Source organism: Anopheles cruzii, chromosome 2, assembly GCF_943734635.1.
Source record: "Anopheles cruzii chromosome 2, idAnoCruzAS_RS32_06, whole genome shotgun sequence".
Lineage (NCBI taxonomy): Eukaryota > Metazoa > Arthropoda > Insecta > Diptera > Culicidae > Anopheles > Anopheles cruzii.
The window spans coordinates 2,000,880-2,025,978 of NC_069144.1; the positions used below are offsets into that span (position 1 = coordinate 2,000,880).

Sequence of the window (25,099 nt, forward strand, 5' to 3'; positions counted from 1 at the left end):
TGCGCGCCGGTGCTTAGAATGGAGCGGCGTTCGCTCGAAACGTGCTCGAAGCTTTGAGAGCTCAAAGAGCCCGGAAAGCAGCGGACTTATGCAGCGGACTAAAGCACTAAAACCGAAGCCCATCGCGTATCTTTGGTTGGCACACATTCCGGAAGCCCTTTTCTGGCGCCCGCAATAAACGATCACCCCCACGAGCCAGTTGCCGAAAATGGACATTTACCAACGCAGAAACCTGTTGCCTGGAGATCGACAATGCGGCCCGCGGGTGGCCAATCTGCCCATCTGGCTCGCCACGAGATGGCGGAAGTGTCGAATTGGCTCGTTTTGAAAGTCTATTAGGCGGGATTGTTTTAGCGATTCCCATATTGGCACGGAATGCGCTCACGGCAAGAAACACCGGAGGAATGCGCACAAAGCAAAACTCTACAGGGCACAGGCCTCGGTGTCGTTGTAAAACGCACCAAATTGGTGACGTTTACGAAATCGGTCGCGCCCACCAGCGAACAGAGGGGGAAAACGGTTCTTTTTTCCATTTTCCCGGGTGAAGAATTTGCGGTGATCCGGAGGAGGAAAACAGAGCAACCCTGTTATTGTGGTGCCCAAGTAATCATCAGCGCGAGCCAGGTCAGATCTCCGAGCGCGCGAAAACCTAACTCTTTGCTCGATTTCTCAAATTTATCTTCAAACCAAACACGACACGGGGAATTGCAAAATTTGCCGTTCCAGCGGCAGCGACACTCGTGCGACGATGCGAGGCCCCAATTTAGAAGCCGTGGAGAAAACAGCTTTCCACCCGACCGACGACGACGACGCCGTGGTCTCCCAATTTGACTATTGGACTGTCGTTGAAAGTGATCGTGTGGTCGGGGGGCCAGAAATGCGAATCGAACGCGGCCCGCGAACGAACACTACTGTGGAAGGTGTTCACAAACTACTGGCCCTTCCCTTTGACCGCCTCGAGAGGGGCTCGAGGTATGGCACCGGATGTGATACATTTCGATCCGAGCCGTGATCTGTCCGAAAACAAAACCGGGAAATGGGAACGAGAAATTGCCGCAAAATGTGTTTCATTGTCGGCAGCAAAAAAGGCAAGCGATCATCTCCAGTTCCTCCAGTGCTCCGTAAAAGCCGGAAACAATGAACAAGAACCGCATTGCTGCACATTCCTTTCCTTGTACTGCACACAGAGATTGACACGTTTTGTGGCCCGAAAAGGGTGTTGTTGTACGAACTACGAACAACGGTTCGCACCTCGAGGGCATTAAAATTCTTCCATTTTGCTCCAAATTGCAGAGACGCCACCGGGGGATCGGTGCGACAAAGCAAAGAGGTGATTGTCTCAGCCCTGGTCACATGCAACATAAGAAACAGTCGCTGCTTTCTGCATAAAGTACAATCAAAAGTAAGTTTATGTCACACAATTAGGAGAAAACGATTTCGAAACAAAATCGAGTTTAATGTTTTAATTCAGTTGCGCAACATACCGGTAACGCAATCAATCGGCTGTTTACAGTTGTGTTGTTGGCCCCCCCCGGGTGTCTTTGAAGGTTTGTTTCACTTCTGACTCATCTCCTAAGCGTGTTTCATTTTCCCGACTTTTCAAAAAGAGGAACTGTCAAAGGTCTATTGCCCGGTCTGGTGGGGCGCAGGAAGGCAATTTGTTCACTCTGGCGCATCATCGCGTAAGGCGGAAGCGCACGTTTCTCTACGCATTTGTTGAACACGATTAACAGGTATAACACGACTTGGGCTTGTGGCCTAGGGGCGATGGCTGATTTTTCGAGCATCAATAAACACCCGCGGCGTGGATTAAGACAACACAGTAAACATGACACCCGGGGGAAGCAGCAAACGGACACAAAAAGTGCGTTTTACAAACCACCGATAACGCGCCCAGAGGAGAAAGTGATTAAAAGCAATGCACCAGGCCCCCCCAAAGGCGATGCGGATGGAAAGATCGATGTAAGGAAATGTAGCTACATCGTGCGCTATACGCACATAGGACAGACAGGGCTGGACGGGCTCATGCAAAGGATTTTCTCTCTACGATAAGCGATAAAATCGAAATAATTTCTAAATCAAATACATCCGGAACAACGCGAAACAGACGTGAAACAAAATGGCGTTTATGCTTATGGCTCCATCAGAGAAAAGTATATAGGACGAGATGCATACTACCAGCGAACGATACAAATGAAAAACAAATGAAAAACAAATGGAAACTACACAACACATAAAGTAAATGAAACTAAACACGGAAGCAATATGGGCGAAACATAAAAGATGAAATGATGCGAAGGACAGGACTGAAAAAGTAAAGTCTAAAGAGACCCATACTAAACAAGCAAATTAAAAAGAGGATCTCTTGAATGAACAAAATAACGAATGCAAAAACAAATCTAAAACAAATACATCGTTGCGGTGTGTAGTTTTCTAGAGTTTGAACGGGACTTTGTTTTGGGTTGAAAGTAGTTAAAGAAATTGTATTAGACCTTGAAATGGCGGTCGATTAATGGCACCATTGCCAGTACCGGTGCCGCCAAAGCCGCCTCCGCCACCACCACCACTACTGCTGGTGCCGCTACCGCCGCTGCCGCTACCGGGTGGCGAATCGAGCCCGGGGCGCAAATCGGGAATGGCCGCGATCGTCGGTTGATTCGCGAAACCCCTGCGATGGGCAATGCCGTGCTCATTGGTAGCGCCGGCTCCGGCTGCGTCTGGTGTGCGCGCGGGTGTTTGTATCACGGGAGAGACATACGAGAAGTGTTGGAAAAGTCAGTTTTAGTCCGTGGTTTCAGATGGGAAAACGAGAGGTGGAAATTCCGTAGAAGAAGCATCCCACAGGATGTGGCTTTGGCGGATCGATGAAAAGAAGAAGAGAACGAACGGCGGAAAAGGCGATCGAACCACATTCGTCGTCGTCGTGAACCATTTGTACCAAGTGCGAAAATTCGCCAAATAGCGGACACCAAAAGCAATACCCCCAGAGAGGGACTAGAGGACAGCCTTTGGTGGCAAATATAGTATGCCCAAAAACGGGAACCGTGAGAGCAAACAAATGTGTGATGCGCATGAAGAGAATGGCGTGAATGCTGCTGGCGACAGGCCAATTTCGTACGGCGAATGAGGATGGTGTGTCCACGAAACACGATGCGGCCGATATGGTGGTGGTGATGATGGTTTGCCCTTTTCGGTGTATTTGGTGTGATGGTAATTGAATGAAAATTAAGAATTTACAAAACGAAACCCAACACGCGGTAATCTCGAACAGAAGATTTTCTTTCGCAGCTCATATTTATAGAAAGCTGTACGGACGGCTGTGATGTTATGATAAAAAAGCGTACAACCATAACAACAGAGCCAAAATTAACAAAACATGTAATAAAGTAAGAGAATGATAAACGAGAAACGGAATACAACCATAGTTCGAAAGGGGAAAATTCAGATAACTATTTATGAATGAGTTTTCTATGATAAAACTTGCGAATCACGAGAGGTACACTCTCCAAAAGAAGTCACAAGGAGGTGGTGGTGTACCTACTAACAGCTTCAAAGTAGAGAACCCGTTGTTTTACAAATTTGCTCATTGTTGTTCCATTTTTACGTGCACGGGCCTATCATTACCGCCTGTGTCTAATGAGGGAAGCGCTAACTTTGGAATGTGCGGGGTGGCCGAATTGAAGGTTTGCTCTACTCGAAAGCCGCCAATACAACGACTAAGGGCACGTTCAGCTGATTACACCCATCTTTTTTATGTAGGAAAAGAGGAACTAAGATACAGGCATTCAAGAAACCTACGGACACCATCGGAGGGAAATGAGTGGATAGAAATGTTAACGCAAAATGGTGGCAGGAAACCGAAAAGAAATGTCTGGGAATATCGGCAAAGCTACAGATAGATGTGAAGAAACAAACAAACCAAACCTGACCAAGGCGCGTGAGGACATTCAAACCCAAAACCATAATAAGCTGCCGGGGAGTGTTAATTGTAAAAATAATAACTAACACTGGTCAAGTCAACCCACAATTTCCACACACCCAGGAGAAACAAGAAACCGAATGAAAACGTTTAATTGACTCCGTTTAGTATCATAAAAAGCAATAAAAACAAGCAACAGATAAAGAGGTGGCGAGCGGGTGGGCCGTCCCGATCCGTGATTTCTGAACAACTTGTTTGTTTTCCACGAAACACCTGATAAATCCGAATTTATGGGCGGACACGTGTAAATGGATTGATAATGCAATAATTTTGAACCGATGTAATTAATGACGATGGTGGTGGCGATAATGTTTTGCTGGATTCAGATTTGACATCCTATCAGTCGGGCCATAATCGATGTTCCGCGGATGATGAATGGTCGATTTAGGATACTGCGCAAACGGCCTGTGTTATCGTGCGCTTCACGCTTGGAACCGACCACCGACGGAGAAGTGGAGACGCGCCCGCTGTGAACTTACCTGTGGGCTGCTGTTCCATGCCCGGATAGCAGACACATTTGGCCGGATGGATTTCGAAGAGGTTGAACAAGTCCGCCAGCAGCACGACCAGATTCGGTTTCATTGAACTGCGATTGAAGAGACGGGCAAAAGGTTTGCAAATTGAATTCAATCTTATCGGTGGGTTGATTCCGGGACACTTACCCCCGCATGTAGGTGATGTCCTCTGGTGACATGTGAAACACGCTGTATGGCAAACTTCGCTCGGAAAAGTTACTAACTATCAGAATATTGTGAATTGAATCCTGTTGAGGTGACATGATAAATAAAACATTTGAATAAGCAACGGCATTGGCATTAGTATTCGGTCGGTCGGTGCGCACAACAAACAACGGAAAACGAATGTTTCTTACGCCCGGTACGGCCATAACAACTTATTCTTTTCTTGGGGTTATCTGCGTTATGTAACTTTACCTTCCACAGAAGGTAGGCGGGTTGGCTGGCGCAACCGACTGAATACGGACGGTTCTTCCATCGAAGAAAGGCAACATTTGGACAAGCATTTTACACTCACCTCAATGGTTGGTACGTGGTTGAATTTAACGCTATGCCAAGGAACTAGTTTGGGACAGTAGTACGAGATTAGATAAGCCAAACAAACGCCGTCACACAGTTCCCGAAAGTCTCGTACAGGTGGAACGTCCGGGCTCTGATGCCGTTGACCCTGTTTTCGCGGTGAGAAGGGGTTTGAAGAATGAGTTTTAAAAGCAAATCTTCTGGATCTCACAATCCTAAGACGGCGATTATAATCTATTTGCTCTATAAATCACTGCCGAAACTTACATATTCATCCAGCGCTCCGCTGCCTCCATTGGCCGCCACTTCGTAGTCGATGCGCTTCTTCAGCGCACCGATCACATGCGAAATCCAATTCAGTAAGGCAGGTTCATGATGCTGAACGGTTGGCGCTACACTACGGCCCGAAATTCTGTAGGTAGGAAGAAACGACGAAGAAAGCGGATTAGCCAACTTCGAACCGGAACGTCGCACAGCTTGCGGAGCGTTTCATCCGCCTCGCGGAAGTTAGGTAAAAATGAGAAGCTCATGACGGAGCAGAATTAGTGTAAGTTTTTCTTTGGTGGAACGAAAGCTACGACCTTGCTCTGACATGAGAGCCCGGTTTATTGATCGTAGCGAAGGTTCGTGGGATCGCCTTTTTTTGGGTACCTTCGATGAGGTATTTCGCAGAAGAGCAAAGATCAATATAAAACAGGGGTAGTTAAATGGCACGAAGGAACGTCGTAGAAACCAGCTTTCGTCCTCCTAAATTACGGTCACACAGCGAGAGAGAGAGAGATTCGCAATAGTCTCCTTCTGGAGCGGTGTCGTGGGTTTAACCTTGCCAGCTTGATACCTGGCACCGGGCTGGGTCTTCTATCGCTTTACGAACGTAATCTTATTCAGCGCGCCTTGAAATTGTGTCCACTTTAAAAGAACCCGCCATGGTCGGGGGGCCGTTCGGATGCGTCGGCGTTCACAATCCCCACACTGCCGCCTGCTCTGACCACTGAGGTTTATTGACAAGAAAACTGGTTTACGCCCCACAAACTGAGCAGCACAGGTTGGTCGTCATCTCAGCAACCATATGGCGGAATGGCGGAAGAAATATTCTGTGAACTGTGAATGATAAAACTGTTGATGTGAACCTTTTCGAATCCATGTTCAGGGCGGTAATTAGACGAAGCACACAGCACACAAGGCGCAGCTACAGTCACTAGTTAGCCACTGTCGACAAAAAGCATAGGACCATGGGCCGTGTGACATGCACTGCTCCGAGAACAGACCGTCTTAAAAACCGAGCGTGACGGTCCAGTCTCGTAACTATGGAAATCAAGAACCGTCCCGATCCCGGCTGTGGAATCGATAATCCGACAGCGAACTGCATACATTAGCGCGACCACCACTCCCCGACCAGTCGTTCCACAGCAAAAAGAAGATGTGGTTTACGCTCTCGGAGCTCGCCTTCAACAAGTGCAGGTGTACCGGCCGAGTGTGGACGAATCGGGGCCAATGTTGCGTAACATTCGGTCTTTGTTTCGGGGAGTTTCGTACCTTTCTAAAGCACTGGAAATTCTTCCGCTGGAAGCCACCTCTTTAGCGTATAACACCATCAGCGCTTCTATCACAGCCATATGTGCATTCTGCGAAGAGATAAACGAAGAGCAATTGGTTAGAACGAGGGACAGCCTTCTTCGATGGTGGGCAACCTACAATTCTAAGCGGATTCGTCTGTATCAGAACCGTCTCGGTTAGCGGCTGATCGGGCGACTCGTTGATGGGTACACCCTTCCGGGAGAGGGTCTGCAGGATCGACCAGTGGTTCAGGGTCTGGTAGTTCGGGTCGGAGTAGATGTTACTCAACACCTGACAGTAGATCGATGCGTTGCCCAGCCCGACCACGATCTGTGGCTTCAAGTGGTCCTGACCGTCGTGGTCCCGGTAGAACGGATCCTTCAGAATGTCTGGCACACGATTGTTGTACGCTTTCGAGAGCAGCCACTTGGCGGACGCTTTCTGTTTGGCCTGAAAAGGAATGGGAAAAGCAGAACGATGAGAGCGTTAGTGAACATGTCTACTTTGACCAATAGAAACAAGAACGACGGTACTATGAGGAGCGAATTGGTGATGCATTACACGGTGAGCTAGTAACCATTGGTAACAACGCAACTTTCCCATCTCAATCAAAACTGGGTTTCGAGTGTGTCACAGAGACCCCTCTCTATTACTTCATTGCGTATCGCAACGCTACAAACGACGCATTCGAAGCAGAAAAAGTTGCAAAAAGGCCAAGATTAATCTACCCATTGTTTCGTAGGGCCTACGGCACCACCAGCGAAAACAATATTGTCAACAACAACGACAACAATGTGACCGAAACAGCTTCAGAAAAGTGTGACAAGGCCCTATGTAACGAGACGATGAGATTTGCCAAGGTGTTGTGAGCCCTTCTCAGCTGTGCCGATGTGTGTCAAGCGTTGCCCCCTCGAGGGCAACTACGTATAATTTTATTGTTTTCTTTTCCACCACACACACACACACACCGATGTGTGCGTTTGCGGGATGCTCTGGAGGTCCTTCAAGGACACACACCCTCACGGAGGAGTTCCTGCTATCCGGTCCCACCCAACGAGCGGTCACAACAACACGCGCGCGGCCGATAGTTTGCGTGCGCCGATTTATGTGTACATTGGCATAATTATGGACCGGTTTTTCAACATAATCACCGCCTCTCGCTCTTTCTTGGCGGTGCGACCTCTGGCGGCTCGGGGGCCACGGCACGCAATAACGGCACAACCGAATGCCGCCGACCGACCTCAAACATCGCTCCCCATTTTCTCACCAAAGTCAAGAGAGTTCGGGTTAAAGGTGAACGATCCGCCTAGGGCGCCTAGCCCTCCCCGCAGCCGGTTTTGGGCGCGCGCGCGTGGCTAAGGTGAGTTTGTTTACCTTTCCCGTTAAAGCCGGGCGCAGCTTGCTGTGATATGCTTCGTGTTACCGTTTTTAGCCGTATTAATATGCAACATCATTAATCACGCCAATCGTTAGGCATAACGCCCTGCCGTAACGCTACTTAGAGGCGTGCAGAATTGTGGGGTGCCTAATGGGTGTGTGAACCCGACCACACCACAAATTGGCAGCGCTAGTGACGGGAATTGAATTGTATCAGCGCGACGTCGTTACGTGGCAGAAAAACCGATGGCCTGTCGGAGTACTTTCGGGGATTGTCTCGCTTTTCGGTCATCCAATCCCATAAGCCAGTTAGCGGGCTAATTCATTAATCCCATCGCGGTCCTGCCTGTCCTGCCTGGCCGATTGCAGCACTACTGGTCCCCGCATGGTGGGAGAAAACTTTTCCAATTAAATCTACAGATCCGCACCCGCCGCGGAGCAACCGATTACGTAGGGGTGATGGTTACTGTGGACCATCCCGCGGTGAAGACGCAGCGCGCCGTGGCTTGCAGCATTTAAGGGGGGCCGGCCAAAGTTGGTTTTCCATTCGCAATCCGCGAACCAGCTGATGCCATTTCACCGAAACGCGGCAGCCGCAACATACTGTTTCTAGGTCGGCCCGGGGTTGGTCTGGGTCGGAGAAGAAATCGATAATTCAGTGCGCACCGCCCACTGGCCATTTCTTGGCCACGATGGCGAAAGGTGTGCTGTGGCCGGCAAACGTTTCTGCTGGTGCTAATGAATGCATTTTAAAAGCATTTCAAACGGATGTCAAACAGAACCGGTGGCCGCCGGTGACCACCGGCGGCGTGTGTATTTTTCCAAATTTAATTATGGAAATTCAACGATTTTATGCTGCATTGAAGTTTAGGCGGGGTCTTTAGCTTGAAATCGAAAGGGGCGCCGCCGCTGCCCGGTTTCCCCTCCGATTGGGGCCGCCGAAGGGGTTTCGTTTTTCACGGCGCTACATTGAGCATGACCCAGTTCCAGTGTGTCGATCGCGGGCGATTCGAGCTCGATTCGATCCGTAACATTGGCCCAATGTTTTAGAGAGCAAACTGCGCCCGTGGGGGCACATTTTATCTGCATCCCACGCCGTTCCGGGAGGGGTGTTCCGGAAAACGGTTCCATTTTTTTTTAATATTACACGCTCTATTGTCGCTTCGCCAACGATTCGATTTGTAGTCATCTGTCAGCGGTCACGTTTGGTCCCGGTTTGTACAACAAGAAAGCACGCGTGGCACCCGCGGCGCGGCGGATTTTTATCATCCGGACCCACGTTTTTGTTTATGTTCAGCACCAAGTCATGTTGTGGTGCGTCGTTTCAGCTGCTGCTTTTTATTATTAATGTCCAGTTTTTACGCCATTCGCTCATTACGGCGTGACATGCATCGTGGCTCGCTGGCCCGAAAACCAGCCGGACTGGCCACCACTCTGGGCTGACATCATCCCGCAGCAGCAGCAGCGTGCGGTGTGTGGCTTACTTCGGAAACCATTAGATGATCACACACTGATCGCGGATACGTAGTTTATTTTTAATTAAGCTATCTTTCGCGTCACTGGCCATCAAGCCAACACGATAACCTTCTTCGGAAGCATAACGAAAATAAGATAGTAACAGAAATATGCTCGATAGTGCCGCACCGCGGCGCACACAGCTAAATCAATTCCGAGTCCGTTCCGGGGCCTCGTTTCCGTAAACGGCTTACGATTGGTGCGCAAAAATAAAACTCTCGGTCTCGTCGGCACAGCATAAATTGTGCACTTTCCGCACGCTTTCGATGAGTCCGCGATGCGTCAGGCCAGTCACGGAGCCCCAGCTGCCCGCTCTCTGGATGCGCACGGCGTGCATTTGCTGAACTATTTTAAAAATAAACTCTCGTCTAAATACCGGGCACACCAGCGCCGGGTCCGGGAATAACCGTTCCCTGCGTTGTGGCCACGCGCATCATATGCGCTGGTGCTGGTCGGTCGTTCGGTACCTGACTCCCGGCGGGGGGGAAAGATATCACCGATTATGCTCGGACTGAAAACGATCCGTTTGCTCATTAACACGAACATTTTGAGAGTCCACCGTGCGCACCAGACACACGACCACGAACGCTTGATTGTGATCAGCAGCAACCGGGCCGGGGGTTTAGAGAAAAGATCGTACCGAACTGATCCGCTTACAGGCGATCGTAGCGCGTAAAGCGGCTTCGGGAGATAAATTGATCATAGATTTCAACCGCCAGAGTAATTGGCAGATGATTCCCCATGAGTCGAAGGATTGCGATCTTGACGGAAAAGGGACGGCGAAAGAGAGTTCTCCTTCGAGCCTCGGAAACAATTGTTTATTTTACAACAGGCCATCTGTAGCCCCGTGTGGTGAGATTTTTCTCGTACGAGACGCCGGTGACGGATTAACCATCATTAACTCGGGAGCAGTGTGGCAACTGTCAACCGCGGCTCCATCACTCAGATAATGCTGCCCATCCGTCGTCGTGGAGATTTGGGAACCGAAATCATAATACAAATATTGTCACAACAGACTTCCGGCGGCCGTTTGCGGGTCACAGGGAATAAAGATGTGTGTTTCCGACCTCCGATGGATTATTTTCTTGAAGAATGATGTGCTTGGAGACGTAGCAATGGAACCAGACCGTGTTTTTTGGAAGCTTCCAAACATATCTATCATTATTTGCAATTCTTAAATCGTGTTCCGACACCTACTCGAGGGCCTCGAGGGGTGACTTTTGGAGTGCTTTGAATGCCGAATGTCTTACAGAATTAGAGCAGAATTCAAACCACTGAGATACGAGATCATCGATTGGCTAATAAATCAGCGGCGGATAGCGGAAGTCCTGCTGTCCATCAATCGTAAGAAAATCTTCCTTCCGTTAGAGGCGCGCGCGCCAGAACGGACAAATCCTTCGAAGCCAATGGAGGCAATCAATCAACCCCGAAAACAAAACAAAAAAAGGCTGGTGGAAAGCAAAATCGGCCTCGACGGTTCGTCCGAGAGAGAGAGGAAATGAAAGCGCAACTGCGCTTCGTGACTGCAGCAAAACCGGATAACACGCCTTCCTGGCCACGTACCGCGCCGGCACTGTGTGGTATGATAATTTCCGTTCAATTGCACATTTTTGCACAAACCACCAACACCTAACAACGCCTCGGCGGACAAAGTGTCGACGAACGGACTCGTTCACCCGTTCAATGCCCAATCGCCATCGCCACGGCGGCGGCTCATGTTGCGTTCGCGGCCGCGGAATGGAATTCTCTTGCATCGGCCGGACGCATCGTTTACTTGCCTTTCCGATCTTCCGGTCCGGTCGGATGGGAACTGTTTACCCCCACGCTGGATTCACCAGACATTGCTCCTTCGGACTAGTATTTGTTCCGTTACGATTGACTCAAGATTTGGGAGCACAGCGGTTCGCTTCTTATGAAAGTATTGAAAAATGGGTCTCTGATTGGATCGCTTCTAAAGACGAGGAATTTTATCGACACGGAATCGAGAAACTACCTAAAATATGGCAGAAAGTAGTAGCTAAGAGTGGTGTTGCGTAAAAATGAATATCATGGTACGTCCTAGCCGCCGGCACCAGCGCACCTGGCGGACTTATTAGAAACTATAGCTAGAACGACGTACGCACATCTAGTATCCTTAGAGAAGATGGAAAAGCGAGAAACGGGAAGTTCGCGACAGGCAGTGTAGAAAGAAAGACTTATAATTGTTGGGCTCCTCCTCCTTCTACTATTACATTACGGTGTAATAAAAGAGGTTCTACAAAAAAGGTTTTTAGTTTGTCGAGTCGACTCGAGAGTGAATAAATTTAACAGGTGGGAAATACTTTCGTTAAGGTAGTTATACGTTTTGTTGTTGCAGTTAGGTCACAAATGTCGAAAAAACACTGCAAGAATTAAGTAATACACCTAATACTAGAACTCTAACAACACAAACCCCAAGCTCTGTCGGCTTCAACGAAATTTCACATGCTTCGCGATGCGTGCAGTAAATAGACACCAACAAAGTGCTTCAAATCACGGGTTCTGCTGGAGGTTGTACGCAGATCGTCATCCTGATGCACAACGTGACTGAAGTGGCCTCAGAAACACTCACACTAGAGGCTATTCTATCTTGGGTTCTATTTTCCATAGGTTCAGCAGGTTTGTTGGAGGATTCAAACTTATGCACATAAACCACGCTCTGGCCGATAATGGAATGGAATAATCTCGTTTGCACGCTGATAACAACCATCCAGTGCTAGTTCCAGAAATAAAGTTGGACCCGATCGAAAAATCCGGTACCCGAATTCAGAGCACGGATTAAGGTCTGCGGGCCCCACAAGACGCTGGCCCCGACTAATTGGCGCAGGTGTTACTGCAAGACGCGGCCGTGCACGCGGCGAAGCAAGGTGTAAACTATCGACGTCTGAACCGTGACTCACGACGAGTACAATTAGAGCGAGGCGGCACACCCCAAAAGGGTCATGAGCTTAAGCCACACCGAGGGGCCTGGCTGGAGCTGCCGACGCCGACGGTAGATAGCAAACTATGTTGTCACGGGGACCCAACAGAGATGCAAGATATAAACGGTTATTTATGCATCATTTTCCAGTGACTTCCGAAAGGCCCCACCAAGGAGGCAGCCAGGTCGCCGTGGATAATAGAGTCGTGACGGTGGTGCGGCTGGTTAATGTGCCATTACGACACCTGACCGTCTTCTGCGTGGCTCCCCCCGGCTCACCTTTGGGGTCGAACTGCGCCCAGATTTACGGAGAAAGTCAATCCGCTAGCGGAGGCTCTAGCGCTGCTTAGAGGCTCTGCGCTGTAGGTCGACATTCTTGGAGGGTACACTTTCCCACACATACACACACACCGTTGGCCGCTCCAGACCTGAGGCGAGGTGGTGGATAGGCAAATGAGCTACGAGCGCAACAGGAAACGGGGGGGACAAAATCGCACCGGAGAAAGTGAAGGTTCGAACATGCGCAACTTTGCGCCACCCCTCGGCTGTCTCCCCAACAAACGATTTTCCCCGGGCTCGTGTGGCCAGTTTTATAACTTCTTCGCAACGTGTCCGTCCCCCATGGGGTCCCGCCATGGGAAACGTGGACAACAAAATGAAGCATAGCATGTCGCGTGGTCCAGCCCTTTAGCCGCGTTAAACGTGACGTCGAACGTGTACATGTGACCGACGCCACTCGCTGCGTAGAATGGAACACTTGAATTGCAAAACAAGTTGTTGGGACCTCCTGCAAGAAAAGGCTTAAGCAACCGGACAGCGGACAAGTAAATTAGCATCACGCTCTCGGAGTGCTCTACTGGCTGCCCCTTCTGAGTGTGTGGCAACTGTGCGTTCAGAGTTCGCGGGGGCCAAGTGCAGCGGGGAAGGGTCAACGCAACGATGACGCTACTCGTTAGGTCACTTAAGTAAGGGGCGCTCGACACCCTGACGGGTCTTCAGGGCCTGCCCTTCGATCCGTTCCGGCCAACCGCGGAGAAGATGAGTAGCGTTATTTGGGAAGACGAATAACGATCATTAGACGAAGGTAACGAAGCCGAAGTATGTAACACCTGATCCCCGTGTGGTTCCGAAAGAAGGCACGGGTTATGTATTCGTCACACTCTACTAAAACCCCCGGCCACGAAGGGTTGTCAGGGGGCCACCACTTGCTTCGATCCGCCGATATCTCCGGCCGGAAGCGAATGTGGAGCGTGCGGCGGAGAAAGCCCTGACAAAATGATGCGGTCAACCGAGCACATAGCAACAACAGTCGGATGCAACGGATTGGAGGAATTTGAACTGGGACCGCCCTTCAACAAGGGCGACGCCTGAAGAGCGGTCTATCATGTGGCGCAGCATTAATATCTTTTCAATCTCCCACAGACGTTTTAAACCCAAATAGGCGAGCAATCGCGGAGTGGCCAACCGAAAACCGGGAAAGTGTGCCAGATGGGAACGGGAAAATGGGAAGCTTTCACGAAGCAGTGCCGGGCAGTGCCGTCCCGATGTGCGCTGCAGAGTGCCGCGGTGACGTAAGCCGCAAGCGAGGAATGTACCGGGCCACAGACCGGGGGGACAACGCTGAAAAAGCTGTCCTACCCGAAAACGCCCGAAGTGTATTATATAAATAAATTATGGCGATAATATGGCGATGGCCGCCTACAACAGCAGGCAGGCAAGCAAGAACGTAGCGGAATTTGACAAACGATCCGGGTTGCATCATCCGGTTAGCGATCGAAATCGAAAAAAAATCAACCGAATGAAACTGCGGCCGACACCGTTTAATGTTGTGGCATCGAAGGCATCCGATTCCGATCACCACGACGACGAACAGTGGACCGAAAAGAATGGATTGTCTAGGAAAAAGTCAGTTGCATTGCTTCCATGTAACGGGGCTCGCAGCGCAGTGCGCGGTTACGCCATCGCCAACATCGGAACAAAGACGACGCACATCAGCGACTCATCTGGCGGCGGTGTCTTGACATTTCTTTCGAGTAGCTCCATCGAAAAGGCCGCTTCTGCCGTTGCCCTTTCACCAAGCGATCCACCCTGGCCAGCCCCATATCCGATCGAACGCGCGCATTGATGTTTCTATTTTTCGATGTCTCTCTGTTCCGAGAGATTGCCTGTGGCCCGCGTTAGCATAAACATCCAACCCGACGCTCGTTTCGTTTCAGCTGTGATTTGTTTATGCTGCAAAGGAAATGCAACACGCCCGCAATCGGATCGCCCCCCTCGGCACCGAGAGGGGTCTTCGTGTCTGGCAACAGGCCGGCCCAAGCGCGTTCCGCTTATGATTTTATGGGATGGTGGTGCTGAGGTTTCAAATAGCATACCCCTAATGAGTTATGTTGCCGCGGACTTGGAATCCAACGCCCGATGCGCGCCCATTCTTGTTCTGGGTTTTGTTTTTCGTGCCTAATAACAGCCTAAGCTGCACTGGGCAATTACGAATGCCGGAATGCGGCTCAAGGAAGTGGTGAATATACTAGGTTGTTGAATAAGTTGCTTGCCTCGATAAGAAAGACACATTTTTAGGGTTTGAAACACACTTTATTACTCAGTATGGCCTTCCTGAACATCAATACACTTGTTCCGAGGAGACTCCAATTTATACTCAGGAGGACAAATTCAGTAAATACGGCGAATACTCGAACAATTCAAACTTTAATCCATGGATTTTCGCCATTTGTTGCATTGTTCCAGTTTTAGCGAATGCGGCACCCATTTATCAACAGCTTTCTGGAACCCAATACTTCCGTCAAAATATTGGTTATACTGTTCAATGAGATGGCTAGGCCTTATACTAAATCTCTTTCATTGATTCGACGATTTTCCAATACGATATCCTGTATTTTTTTACGATTTCAGGTGTTGTGTCTGTTTTTTTTCGTTTTTGACATGGATCGTCTTGAAGGCTACTACGACCGCGTTTAAATTAAAAAAAAACCCTGTTAATCCGCTAATTGAAGGCGAAGAGTCCTTATGCACTAATACAACAACAACAAATTAGGCTCGTAGCAGCGCCCTCTGGTATCGAGGCACAAAACTTATTGAACAACGCAGCAATTGAAAAGCTATCCTATTTTGCCATGCTGTACCAAACAAAGATTAAGACGTTTATAAACATCTCTCAAACGTCCGATCAGGTTTACTGAGATGATTTGGCTCGCGTCTGGAACTCGACCTTGCGGTGACAATGTCCAACGGTGGTCCAGTCGGAGCGCTCCATATCTTTCCACAACCTACACGCACACCTTTACCGGGGGGGTTTTTAGTAGCGCATATTTTTTTAAAGGATTCGCTAAAAGCCCCAGAAGTAACCCCAGACAGAGCGCGCAAAACCTCGAACGCCCTCCTACGGACGACGGTCGCGGAGGCGCCTTTATTGATGCTTCATCGCCAGCGCCAACGCACCCACAAAGTGCAGGGTGTCGGCGGCGGCCTAGTGACACTGGTGGCAGGTAAACAACCTACCTCTACTACCGATCGTGGCCATGACATCACATCCACGGCACGCGTGGGTGAGAAGCCGCAAGCTTCCCGCACCTACTCTGCGGTTATGACCCACCCGGGCGTAACAAGCAACAGCGTAGCTGTCAAATCGGCTGTCAAACGATAAACAGTGTGTTGAAGTACAAACCACTCCGGGAATGTCAAAGGCCTTAACAATACCGGGGAATGATTCCCGCCCGGGGATGGGGCAGCAACTCAATAGACAAATTATGGGCCGAGCACCCCCCCCCGGCCGGGGGGTGGCGGAAATACCAAAAGCGGAAAGCGGTGTTAAATATTTATCAATGAATGAAGTCATTGCTTTGTGGTTGAAGCGTTGACAAATGGCGGTGGCGAAAGGAGTTCGCAGCACACTTTGATTAGACTTTGAATTTGACATTCACGCAGAGATCGCTTTTTTTTGTTACACTTTTTCGAACTGAAGTAAATAAACAGCCCCAAACTCTCATTACTTAGGAGAACTCTCACACGGCGATTCGTGTGCGGCCGATCCCTCTCCTAATGGTAGTAATTAATTGAATGAGGTTCATCAGCGCATGATTTGACGTTTCGGTTGCCACGGAAGGTGCACGCAGCACAGATATTCTCTGTTTTACCGAGTCAAGCTAGAAGCACCGCACCGGAACCGACCGGATCCAATGAGTTGGCACATTTATTTAAGAGTTTTTAATCAGCACAAAACACTCCGCGCGATGTAAAATGAACACAACACTCCCAAAAGAGTAAAAATGTACCATTTCTTATTGTTTTGCGGGCCGCATGTATTGGACCATTGGCTACTATGTTAAATCAATAACCGAACGAACGATAACATGGCACGGCGGCGGCGGCCGCCAAAAGACGACGACGTATGGGAAGAAATTTATTCATGGCCACCTCAACAACAAGCCCACACATTTTCTTAGCAGGCGGCGGCGGTGTGCGGCTTTTTACGAGCGTCGCCAACGGAGGTAAGCAAAATGGCCGACGAATAAATACTTTAGCGAATTTGTTACGAGTAAGTAGTGTTAATAAATAAAGCCCCCAAAAGGCTAATTACGCGATGAAAATCGCCTTCGTGGTTAGGTTTTTCAAAAAACAATTTATTGGTCATCATGCGCTCTGATATGTTACCGTCCGGCGGCCCGGCATCCCGAAGTGCCCGGGTTCTCCATTAGCACCTACTTGAGGGGCGCGCGAGGTCCAACTTTTTCTCGCCCTTGTATACATTAGCTGGAGCAGAGTGAAAAACGCGATTTGAAATCTATCCACAACACACACCGCGGCGGGATCCGCGCGTGGTGCGTTCCGTTCCCATTCCCCGGAACATGGCAGCAACAGCTCTCCGGCCCCGGGCCGGTTGGTGCTTTCCACGGAAATGAAGACATTTTTCCAGTGATATCATTGGATCGGCATTCGGGGACGTGTTATTTATACTCCGGGCGCAGGATTCGCAGAAATAAAACATAAAAACATCTGCCGCTTTTGAGAAGAAATCGACCCGCGACGTTCCTGGGGAATCCAGCGGCCACAGACCAGACGAGACACCTTCAATTAAGCCCATCGCCCATCAACCGAATTCCGCGTGACGCAACCGCGTGTCGCGGGGAATTAATGATGCGGCGCGATGACGACGACGACGATGCGCCGTTCTAACATCGAGTGACATCACCAATCCGACGAAGATCATGGCGCTCGGTATGTATGTGTGTTGTTTCTTTTGCCTTCACTCGAAACAATACGTCTTACCGGTGCCGCAGTCCGTCGTTGTGCATCGCGGCGCGGGCCGAAGAGTCCGAGACCGAAATAGAAATGGATTCGCTCCGAAAATGGAATCGCAGCCGATTGAAAAATCGACGACTCACCTCACGGAGACTCGCTCTCTCCCTCGGCCCTCAACAACAATCCATCGGGGCACCCAAAACCCATTAGCTACTTCCCGCCCGGCCCGGCCTGGCTTGGCTTTCCTTTTGCGGATGGAGCCTTTCCTGTGATTCCTTCCTCTCTGTTAGATCTCGGTTCTGTTTTTGCATAGCCCAACCCGGGGTGCCGGGTGTCCCCCGGAGGGGAAAGCCTTAAAAACGTAGCGAAACTCCCATTCTCCCATCGGCGAGATGCTCTTTCTACTCTCAGAAGTGGTCAATAAAATTATATTTTATTGTTTATGGGGTCCCCCCTATCAGGTGGCGCGCGTTTTGGGCCACTGACCGGGGGGTCCACTCCACGCTTTCCTTCTATTTATTCATTCCCATTCTCTGTTTTTGCGACTCCACTAACCCACAAACCGGCAAGGAATGAGGCCACCGCCGCGCCGGTCACACATAGAGTGGGCGTCTCGGCGACCCTGCCACCGGACCCTGTCACCGACCCAGACCATTCGGTGGTAACGACGGTACCCTGTGTTTTGGTCCTAGGTAATGGTCATCAATGTTGCGATTGGAAATCGTTCGTTTCGTTGCTTCAAGAACCCTCCACTTGCCGGAGATCCCCGGGGGCCAGAGGGACTGTGAAAACACATGTAATACAGTAATAAAGCCAGCTTACGAACCTCCTCTCAGGGGGCCTCAGGTACGTCGCGAAAACATGCTTGGAATGCGATATTTTGAAGCCAGGCACAATAAACCGAAACCGATTGCCTCATGCCTTCCCCGTCGGCCCAATAAACGCGGTGGCAGGTACGGGCACACACCACGTGCACCTGCGGATTATGTGGCCGAAAACTGCATTCCGTTCCGAAACCGTTGTTCCGTTTCTTTGTGGACCGAAAACCGAAGCGAAACAAACCTAGGAGCAATTAGTCGGCAGAGAGAGAGAAGCAAGTTCCCGAAAAAGGCTAAGTGCAGGTAACTGCTGCTGGCGCTGTTGGCCGGAATTATACGCACTCCCACAGCGAGGGGTGAAGGCCGATCGGGCCGCACTAAGGAGGACACACTGTATTTCGCTACACTCAACCAAGGGGTAGTGAAGGGGTCACGACTCGAGTTCCGTATCGAGGAATGAGGGGGGCGCGCGGCCAGCGGAAAATGATAGTTATGCTGCACCGATACAGGGCACCGCCACTTTCCTTTCGTCGCGGGGCGTAACTTTTGCGAACCGAACCCCGATTTCTCTCCGACGAGAGGGTGATAGCCGTGCGAAACTCGTATCTCCTCGTTGCCGTATTTTGACGGATGTTATCTGCTCTCTGTCTCGTCTCGGGAGGCCACCTCCTCGGAGTGGTGCACAATCTTATGGGGAGCGTTATCCAAATCTTTTAGACACACTGCGCGATCAGTCAAATCGAGCCACAGGTGGGGCCATTGCGAAGAGTTTAATCGAGAGTGACGTCATATGGGGAAGAGAGAAGCGAACGAAAAGCGGATGGAACGGAATCAAGATCCGCGGCGCACGACGGAAACTGTCCGATTAATGTTACATGATCGCCCGGCGGCAGGTGTGTGGGGGGTGTATTTCCACTGCAAGGTCCGCTGCTGACCATCCGCCGCGATGATGATGATCGCGATGTTCGATCAATCTCGAACCCCTTGTCGGACACATGTTCCCGCAGCCATTCCGCTAGCTAATGGAACACGTTGTTTATTAGAAAGAAAGTTAACCGAAAATGGCACTGACAAGCCGTTGGAGCGCGCACGCTCCGGCGCCGGTTTCTCACCGGCCGGAGAGATGAAGCCGAGTTCCGTGTTTTACATTAACATGCACTTAAAAAGTGCAAAGACTAATTAACATCACACCTTTCACCATTAGCACCCTTCTGCGCCCGCGATGTTTATTGTGACAAAAAGAATTGCAAAATTACCACGACCACGGCGGGAGTGGCTACTTGTGGGCCCATTGTATTCACAACTGAGCTGGTGATAAGAACTGGACGCCACGCCGAAAGCTCTCCTCTTGGGGTGGGAACCGGACAAATAGCTGCACCGCGGCCGGACACTCGATCATCATCATCCAAGGTCCGAAGTCGACCAGAGAGAGAGAGAGAGAGAGGTCCGGACCACCGGACCGAACCCGACTGGCACGCTACGCTACGGTACCCTCTTTCCGCGGATCATCCCGCCACGCCACGCCACGCGCCAGATGCCAGGGGGCCGCGGCCCCCTGCCTGCTGCTCCGATTGCATTTGCTGCTCCATCAATTGGCCGCTGCTGCTGCTGAGGCTGCCTCGGCCCCTTGCTCGGTTTCTTTTCAATGGCTAATAAATTAAAATTCTGCCTCTTAATTTAATTTCGTTGTCTCGTGTGAATGTGCACTCTCCCGTCTGCCACGGAAATGGTGCCGGACCCTGCGCCCGGCGCGGCACTGTGTGCGTGAGACATTCACAGTGTGTGAGCCGGGCACGGCACGTGAGAGCTGGCTTTCACCGACCGACCGTCTCCTGAGTCTGGCCACTCCGCGCTCTAATAGGGTTTGGAGCAAGGCGAACACACACCACCAGAGAACTGAACGGAATCATGGTGCATCGGACGCCCGGAGTTGAAACGGAACGGTTTTGTAGCATAAGATAAGCAGCAAAATTGCAGCCTCGGTACCGCGGGTGCGGCGCGGTACGTGAGAAACCCCGGGTGCCGGGTACCACAGAAACCTGTCCCGAAATCTTCCCGAGGCACACACACACGAGGAGACAACGCGGAGTGTGATAAGAAGTTTCACCGACGGAAGGGGTTTGTAGCGGCGGCGTGCGACGCCTTCAATTTCGTAAACCGACGGGCGGCTATCTACCTCCCCGAGCTGAAGATAAGTGAAATTCCGCAGAAAGATTTTCGAGACACGGACCCCGCGGTGTGGGTCCGATGGAAACCGAAAAACGTCAATTGTCGCCGGGTCGGCGAAAGGCCACCTCGCGCGAGCAAGCGAGCGAAAGGCTGACAGTGAATGAATAAACAATTTTAAAAGCGAAAGTGATTCAATCTGTCCCGCGTCCAGATCCGTTCCATCCAGCTGTCATGACTTCCGCGGCATCCAGTAGCGGATCCGATCGATCGATTATCTGGAGGATATTGGGACAAAAAGATACGTTGCATTACTTGTCATCAGAGCCAAGGAGTATTTGATACGTCACCTTTTGGGGTTACGACAACCTTAGGACGCTTCGCATAGATGAGAAAATTGTTCCAATAAAATGCCACCGCCGCTAGAAAGGAAGCATAAATGCGAACAAAGCCGAGTTTGTGTGCCTTCCAAGGAATGCGGTGTGGTGGACATCGCGCCAAAGGGTTCTGAGGAATTTGATAAGCATTTTTTCGTCACCCGCCGCCTAAGGCTACTGCGTCGGTTGACACGAAGAAATATGTGAACAGCTCGAGAAGGAGCGCGCGGTGGGTTGCTGTGTTTTGAATCCGTCCAAACGGAGTGTCAGCAAGTGTGATGCAAGTGATTCAACGGCTGATAAGAAAGGTAAAAAGGTAAAGAGATCACGGCGCAATCCGACAATCAGGTCGCAGATAAAACGCAGTGAATGAAAGCCAGCAGGCTACTAGATTATGTTGTGTGTAATTAAGCTGTTGTTTGTTGTTGTTGGCCCCACTGACGTTTGACTATCCTTCACATTGGACACAACGCGAGAGGCTGTACTGTACACGATTCCGAAAGTGACGCGAATGTTCCATATTTCGCACCAAACTGTTGCGCAAACTCGTCGACCATGTCCGAGATGGTTCCGAAATTCCTATTGGTCCATCGCTGCCCTTCTCTGGCAGCGAAACATTCTGTGTTCTGGGGCTACACCGGAAAAATGCCTACACCACCACCCCTTTGTGCACAACAATGGCCTAACGAATAGTACAACAGATTTATGACCGTGGCCTTCGTTCAAGGTGACGAACTGTGACGCGCCACCGTATCGAAGGGGATGTGGTTAACGAGGAGGAGGAAATTCGCGTTCGAATGAACTTACAAATCTGGATTCCTGTGTCTCCATCTCGTAGGCAGATCGAGGCGGAAGCTGCTGCTGCTGCTGCTGCGGTTGGGCATCCATTTTTCTCTGCTGGCTCTGTCCACGTTTGCGCTTATGCAGTAACAAATTTTCTCCAGGCCGTCGCGATGGGCGTAAAATGCATCACCAACGACGTGAGCATTGGTGACTTCGATGCGATTCCCTTATGCTACACACTAAGGGAAACTACCCCTTCCGGGACCGGGACGCAACGACAGGTGCTGAAGTGCTGCCCACACACGGCACAAACACACACACACACACACAGACACACGCACGTACACTCTTGGCCGGAGGGTGCCGAGAAAAATCATCCACAGCCAATGGCTCCACTGGCGGAGAACTCTACGCAGAACTGTGGAATCTGAAAACGCACTTTTTGTTAGCACGGAATCGACACGGAGGAGGTGGCACGACGGACCACAGCGGAAATCCGTGGGTTGTGTCAGCAACCCCGTAAACCGACCGAAGCGATGACGAAACCACCCGAGCACACAAGCTACGCAAAATGCGATTCAGATGAGTAATCCTTCGTCGATGAGGGGCGATTTGACAGCTGGTGCAAATGGTCACGAAATCACAACGATCCGTAGTGTGCACTTCCGGAAGGGACACACGGGGCGCTTTGGCACGGCCGGAAAAGCAACCCCCACGATTCAAGCCACCCGATTGGGCTCCGGTTTTGACAGCATTTCTTCCGACGCGATGTGCCACCGCCGAGATTGGTGAGCTCACACGTGTGAGTTTCACTGCTCACCTGCGAGCTGTCACTTGGCTCACTACGCGCGACACCGAGAATGGAGCACGGATTCACCCTCTCGGTGAAAACACAAGAAGATGGGAATTTTGCTGCACGCACTTCACTTTTTTTTGGCCACTAAACACGGCTGCACGGCTTTTAGCAAGCCTCGCACACACACACACGCACTGCGCCCACACGGGCGAGGACGCTAGCTCGCTCTCTTTCTTTCGCACGCTCGCAAGAGCTAAACAAACTCGCGACAATCGATTGCTCACTGCTCACTCGCTCTCACTCAGCAGCAGCAAAACAAACCGTAACCATTTCTCGCGAGTTTCGCCACATTCGCCCGCTCGCTCACACTCACGCACTCACACGCGCACTGTCGCGCTCTCTTTCTTGCTAATTGTTTTTCCCTGGGATGGGACGTGTGCGTTTAGCCTTCCTGTGCACAGCCTACCTTGATATTCCGATTGCTTGCTTTCTTTCCTTCCTTCCAACTTTTGACAACCAATCAAACGGGGGAAAAGCGATGACGACGAACTTGTGGCCAAGATGTGAGGACGGGCCCGGTTTTTCTCCACTTGTGGCCACACGACGGTTGACAAAAAAGGGCCACGAACGAAGAGGCTACTTCCTCTACCACCGCGCACGATACCGATTCATTCTCACACACACACAGGCAGAGTGTCACTAAAATGCACTGCCAGCTTCCCAAAGGATGCAGTTTCTTTTGCAGTACACAAAAACGGGGACTACACAACACAAGTTCCGTGGTTTTCCGTGGTAAAAATGAAAATTATGAAAATGGAAACATGAAATTTGACACAACTCTTTTTGCGTTTTTGACGTTTTGTGTTTGAACCTGACCTTTCTTATCCGAAACTGACCAACTTTTCTCTTCTCTCTCTGTATTTCTCTATTCTCTCTCATTCTCTATTCTCTATGCGCTCTCTCTGGTTTTTCGAAATTCAAAGTCAAACAACTGGCAAAGTTGGTAGCCCTTTTGACACAATTTGAATTTTTTGAATTTGGTTCGTTGAATGATGAATTTTACGTTACTGGGGGCCAGACGAAGCGTAAAACTTCTGTTACGATTTGTCTGGCCCCCCCGTTACGTTTGTATGGGAGCCCCACTTCCAGGAAATGTAGGAGGGTCAAACTTTCCTATTCACAAAACTACGCTGCGCAAATTTTCAGGTGGATTTGTTCAGTAGTTTTGGAGAAAATGCGGCACAGACGTACAGACGGACGACAAACATTCATTTTTATATACATTGAAGAACATTTTGTATTTCAGTGTTCAATAAAGAATTCTAACAAAGCCAAACATCACCAAAGGATACGCAATAAACGAAGTAATATCTAAGTATATCTAAGAAAGTATAAAATCAAGATATATTAGTGGATGATCGTTATTCAAACAGCATTCTATTCATCCTGGTGCATTGATCACAACTATTGTGTTCCTGAATAACGAATTTATTCTGTTATCAGTTAATTTATTAAATTTATGTTGTTGCTGTTTGTGAATTTCAGAATGCTGTCGTTCTGACAAGTTCTTGTCCTTGTTGTGAATCGGTTCAACGGTTTATGCAGAAAGGCTTTGGCCTAAAACGCTTAGCCCCAAACTTCATATCGGAATGACTATTCGGCGGAATAAGTCCGAATGTGATCCTTAAGTAAGGATTGCCCTACGAATTTGCGAGGGCTATGAGGACATTAATGTTGGCCCTTGTTATGAATTTTCATGTGAGCGCACAGGTATCGGGCCGCATGGAACTCTTTGCCGCAGACTTTACATGGGAATGGCATCTCACCGGTGTGCAAGCGGATGTGGATCTTTAGTTGTGTTCGATGTGCGAACTTTACTGAACAATGAGGACAGCGATGTTGGTCCTTGTCGTGAATTTTCATATGTCGGCTCAGGTATCGGGCGGCACGGAACGCTTTGTTGCAGACTTTACACATGAACGGCTTTTCGCCGGTGTGAGTCCGAATGTGATCCTGAAGTTGTTCTTGCCGTGCGAATTTGCCAGGACAATGAGGACAGCGATTTTGGCCCTTGTCGTGAGTTTGCATATGTTTGCGCAGGTAGCGTGCCACATGGAACGTTTTGCTGCAGGCTTTACATTGGAAGGGCTTTTCACCGGTGTGAGTCCGAATGTGATTCTGAAGTTGTTCTTTCAGTGCGAATTTGCCAGAACAATGAGGACAGCGATGTTGTTCCTTGTCGTGAATTTTCATATGTTTGCGCAGGTTGCCTGACGCATGGAAAGTTTTACTGCAGACTTTACACATGAATGGTTTTTCGCCGGTGTGAGTCCGAATGTGATCCTGAAGTTGTTCTTTCAGTGCGAATTTGTCAGAACAACGAGTACATTGATGTTGGTTTTTGTCGTGAATTTTCATATGGTTGCGCAGGGTGCCTGACGCATGGAACGTTTTGCTGCAGACTTTACACATGAACGGCTTTTCGCCGGTGTGAGTCCGAATG

At 49.9% G+C, this 25,099-nt stretch overlaps 1 protein-coding gene across 1 annotated transcript in view; it reads right to left on the minus strand.

Annotated features, from left to right (window-relative positions):
- LOC128267649 (patronin) overlaps positions 1-21,947 on the minus strand; it is a 39,714-nt gene extending 17,767 nt beyond the window's left edge. The window contains exons 1-8 of the mRNA XM_053004535.1: positions 21,825-21,947; positions 6,709-7,020; positions 6,550-6,638; positions 5,281-5,425; positions 5,012-5,161; positions 4,642-4,742; positions 4,459-4,565; positions 2,493-2,717 (exon numbers count right to left, since the gene is read on the minus strand). Coding sequence (XP_052860495.1) covers positions 2,493-2,717; positions 4,459-4,565; positions 4,642-4,742; positions 5,012-5,161; positions 5,281-5,425; positions 6,550-6,638; positions 6,709-7,020; positions 21,825-21,905 — 1,210 coding nt within the window. The 5' untranslated portion in view covers positions 21,906-21,947. The remainder of the gene's footprint in view (positions 1-2,492; positions 2,718-4,458; positions 4,566-4,641; positions 4,743-5,011; positions 5,162-5,280; positions 5,426-6,549; positions 6,639-6,708; positions 7,021-21,824) is intronic.
- Positions 21,948-25,099: the final 3,152 nt, after the last annotated feature.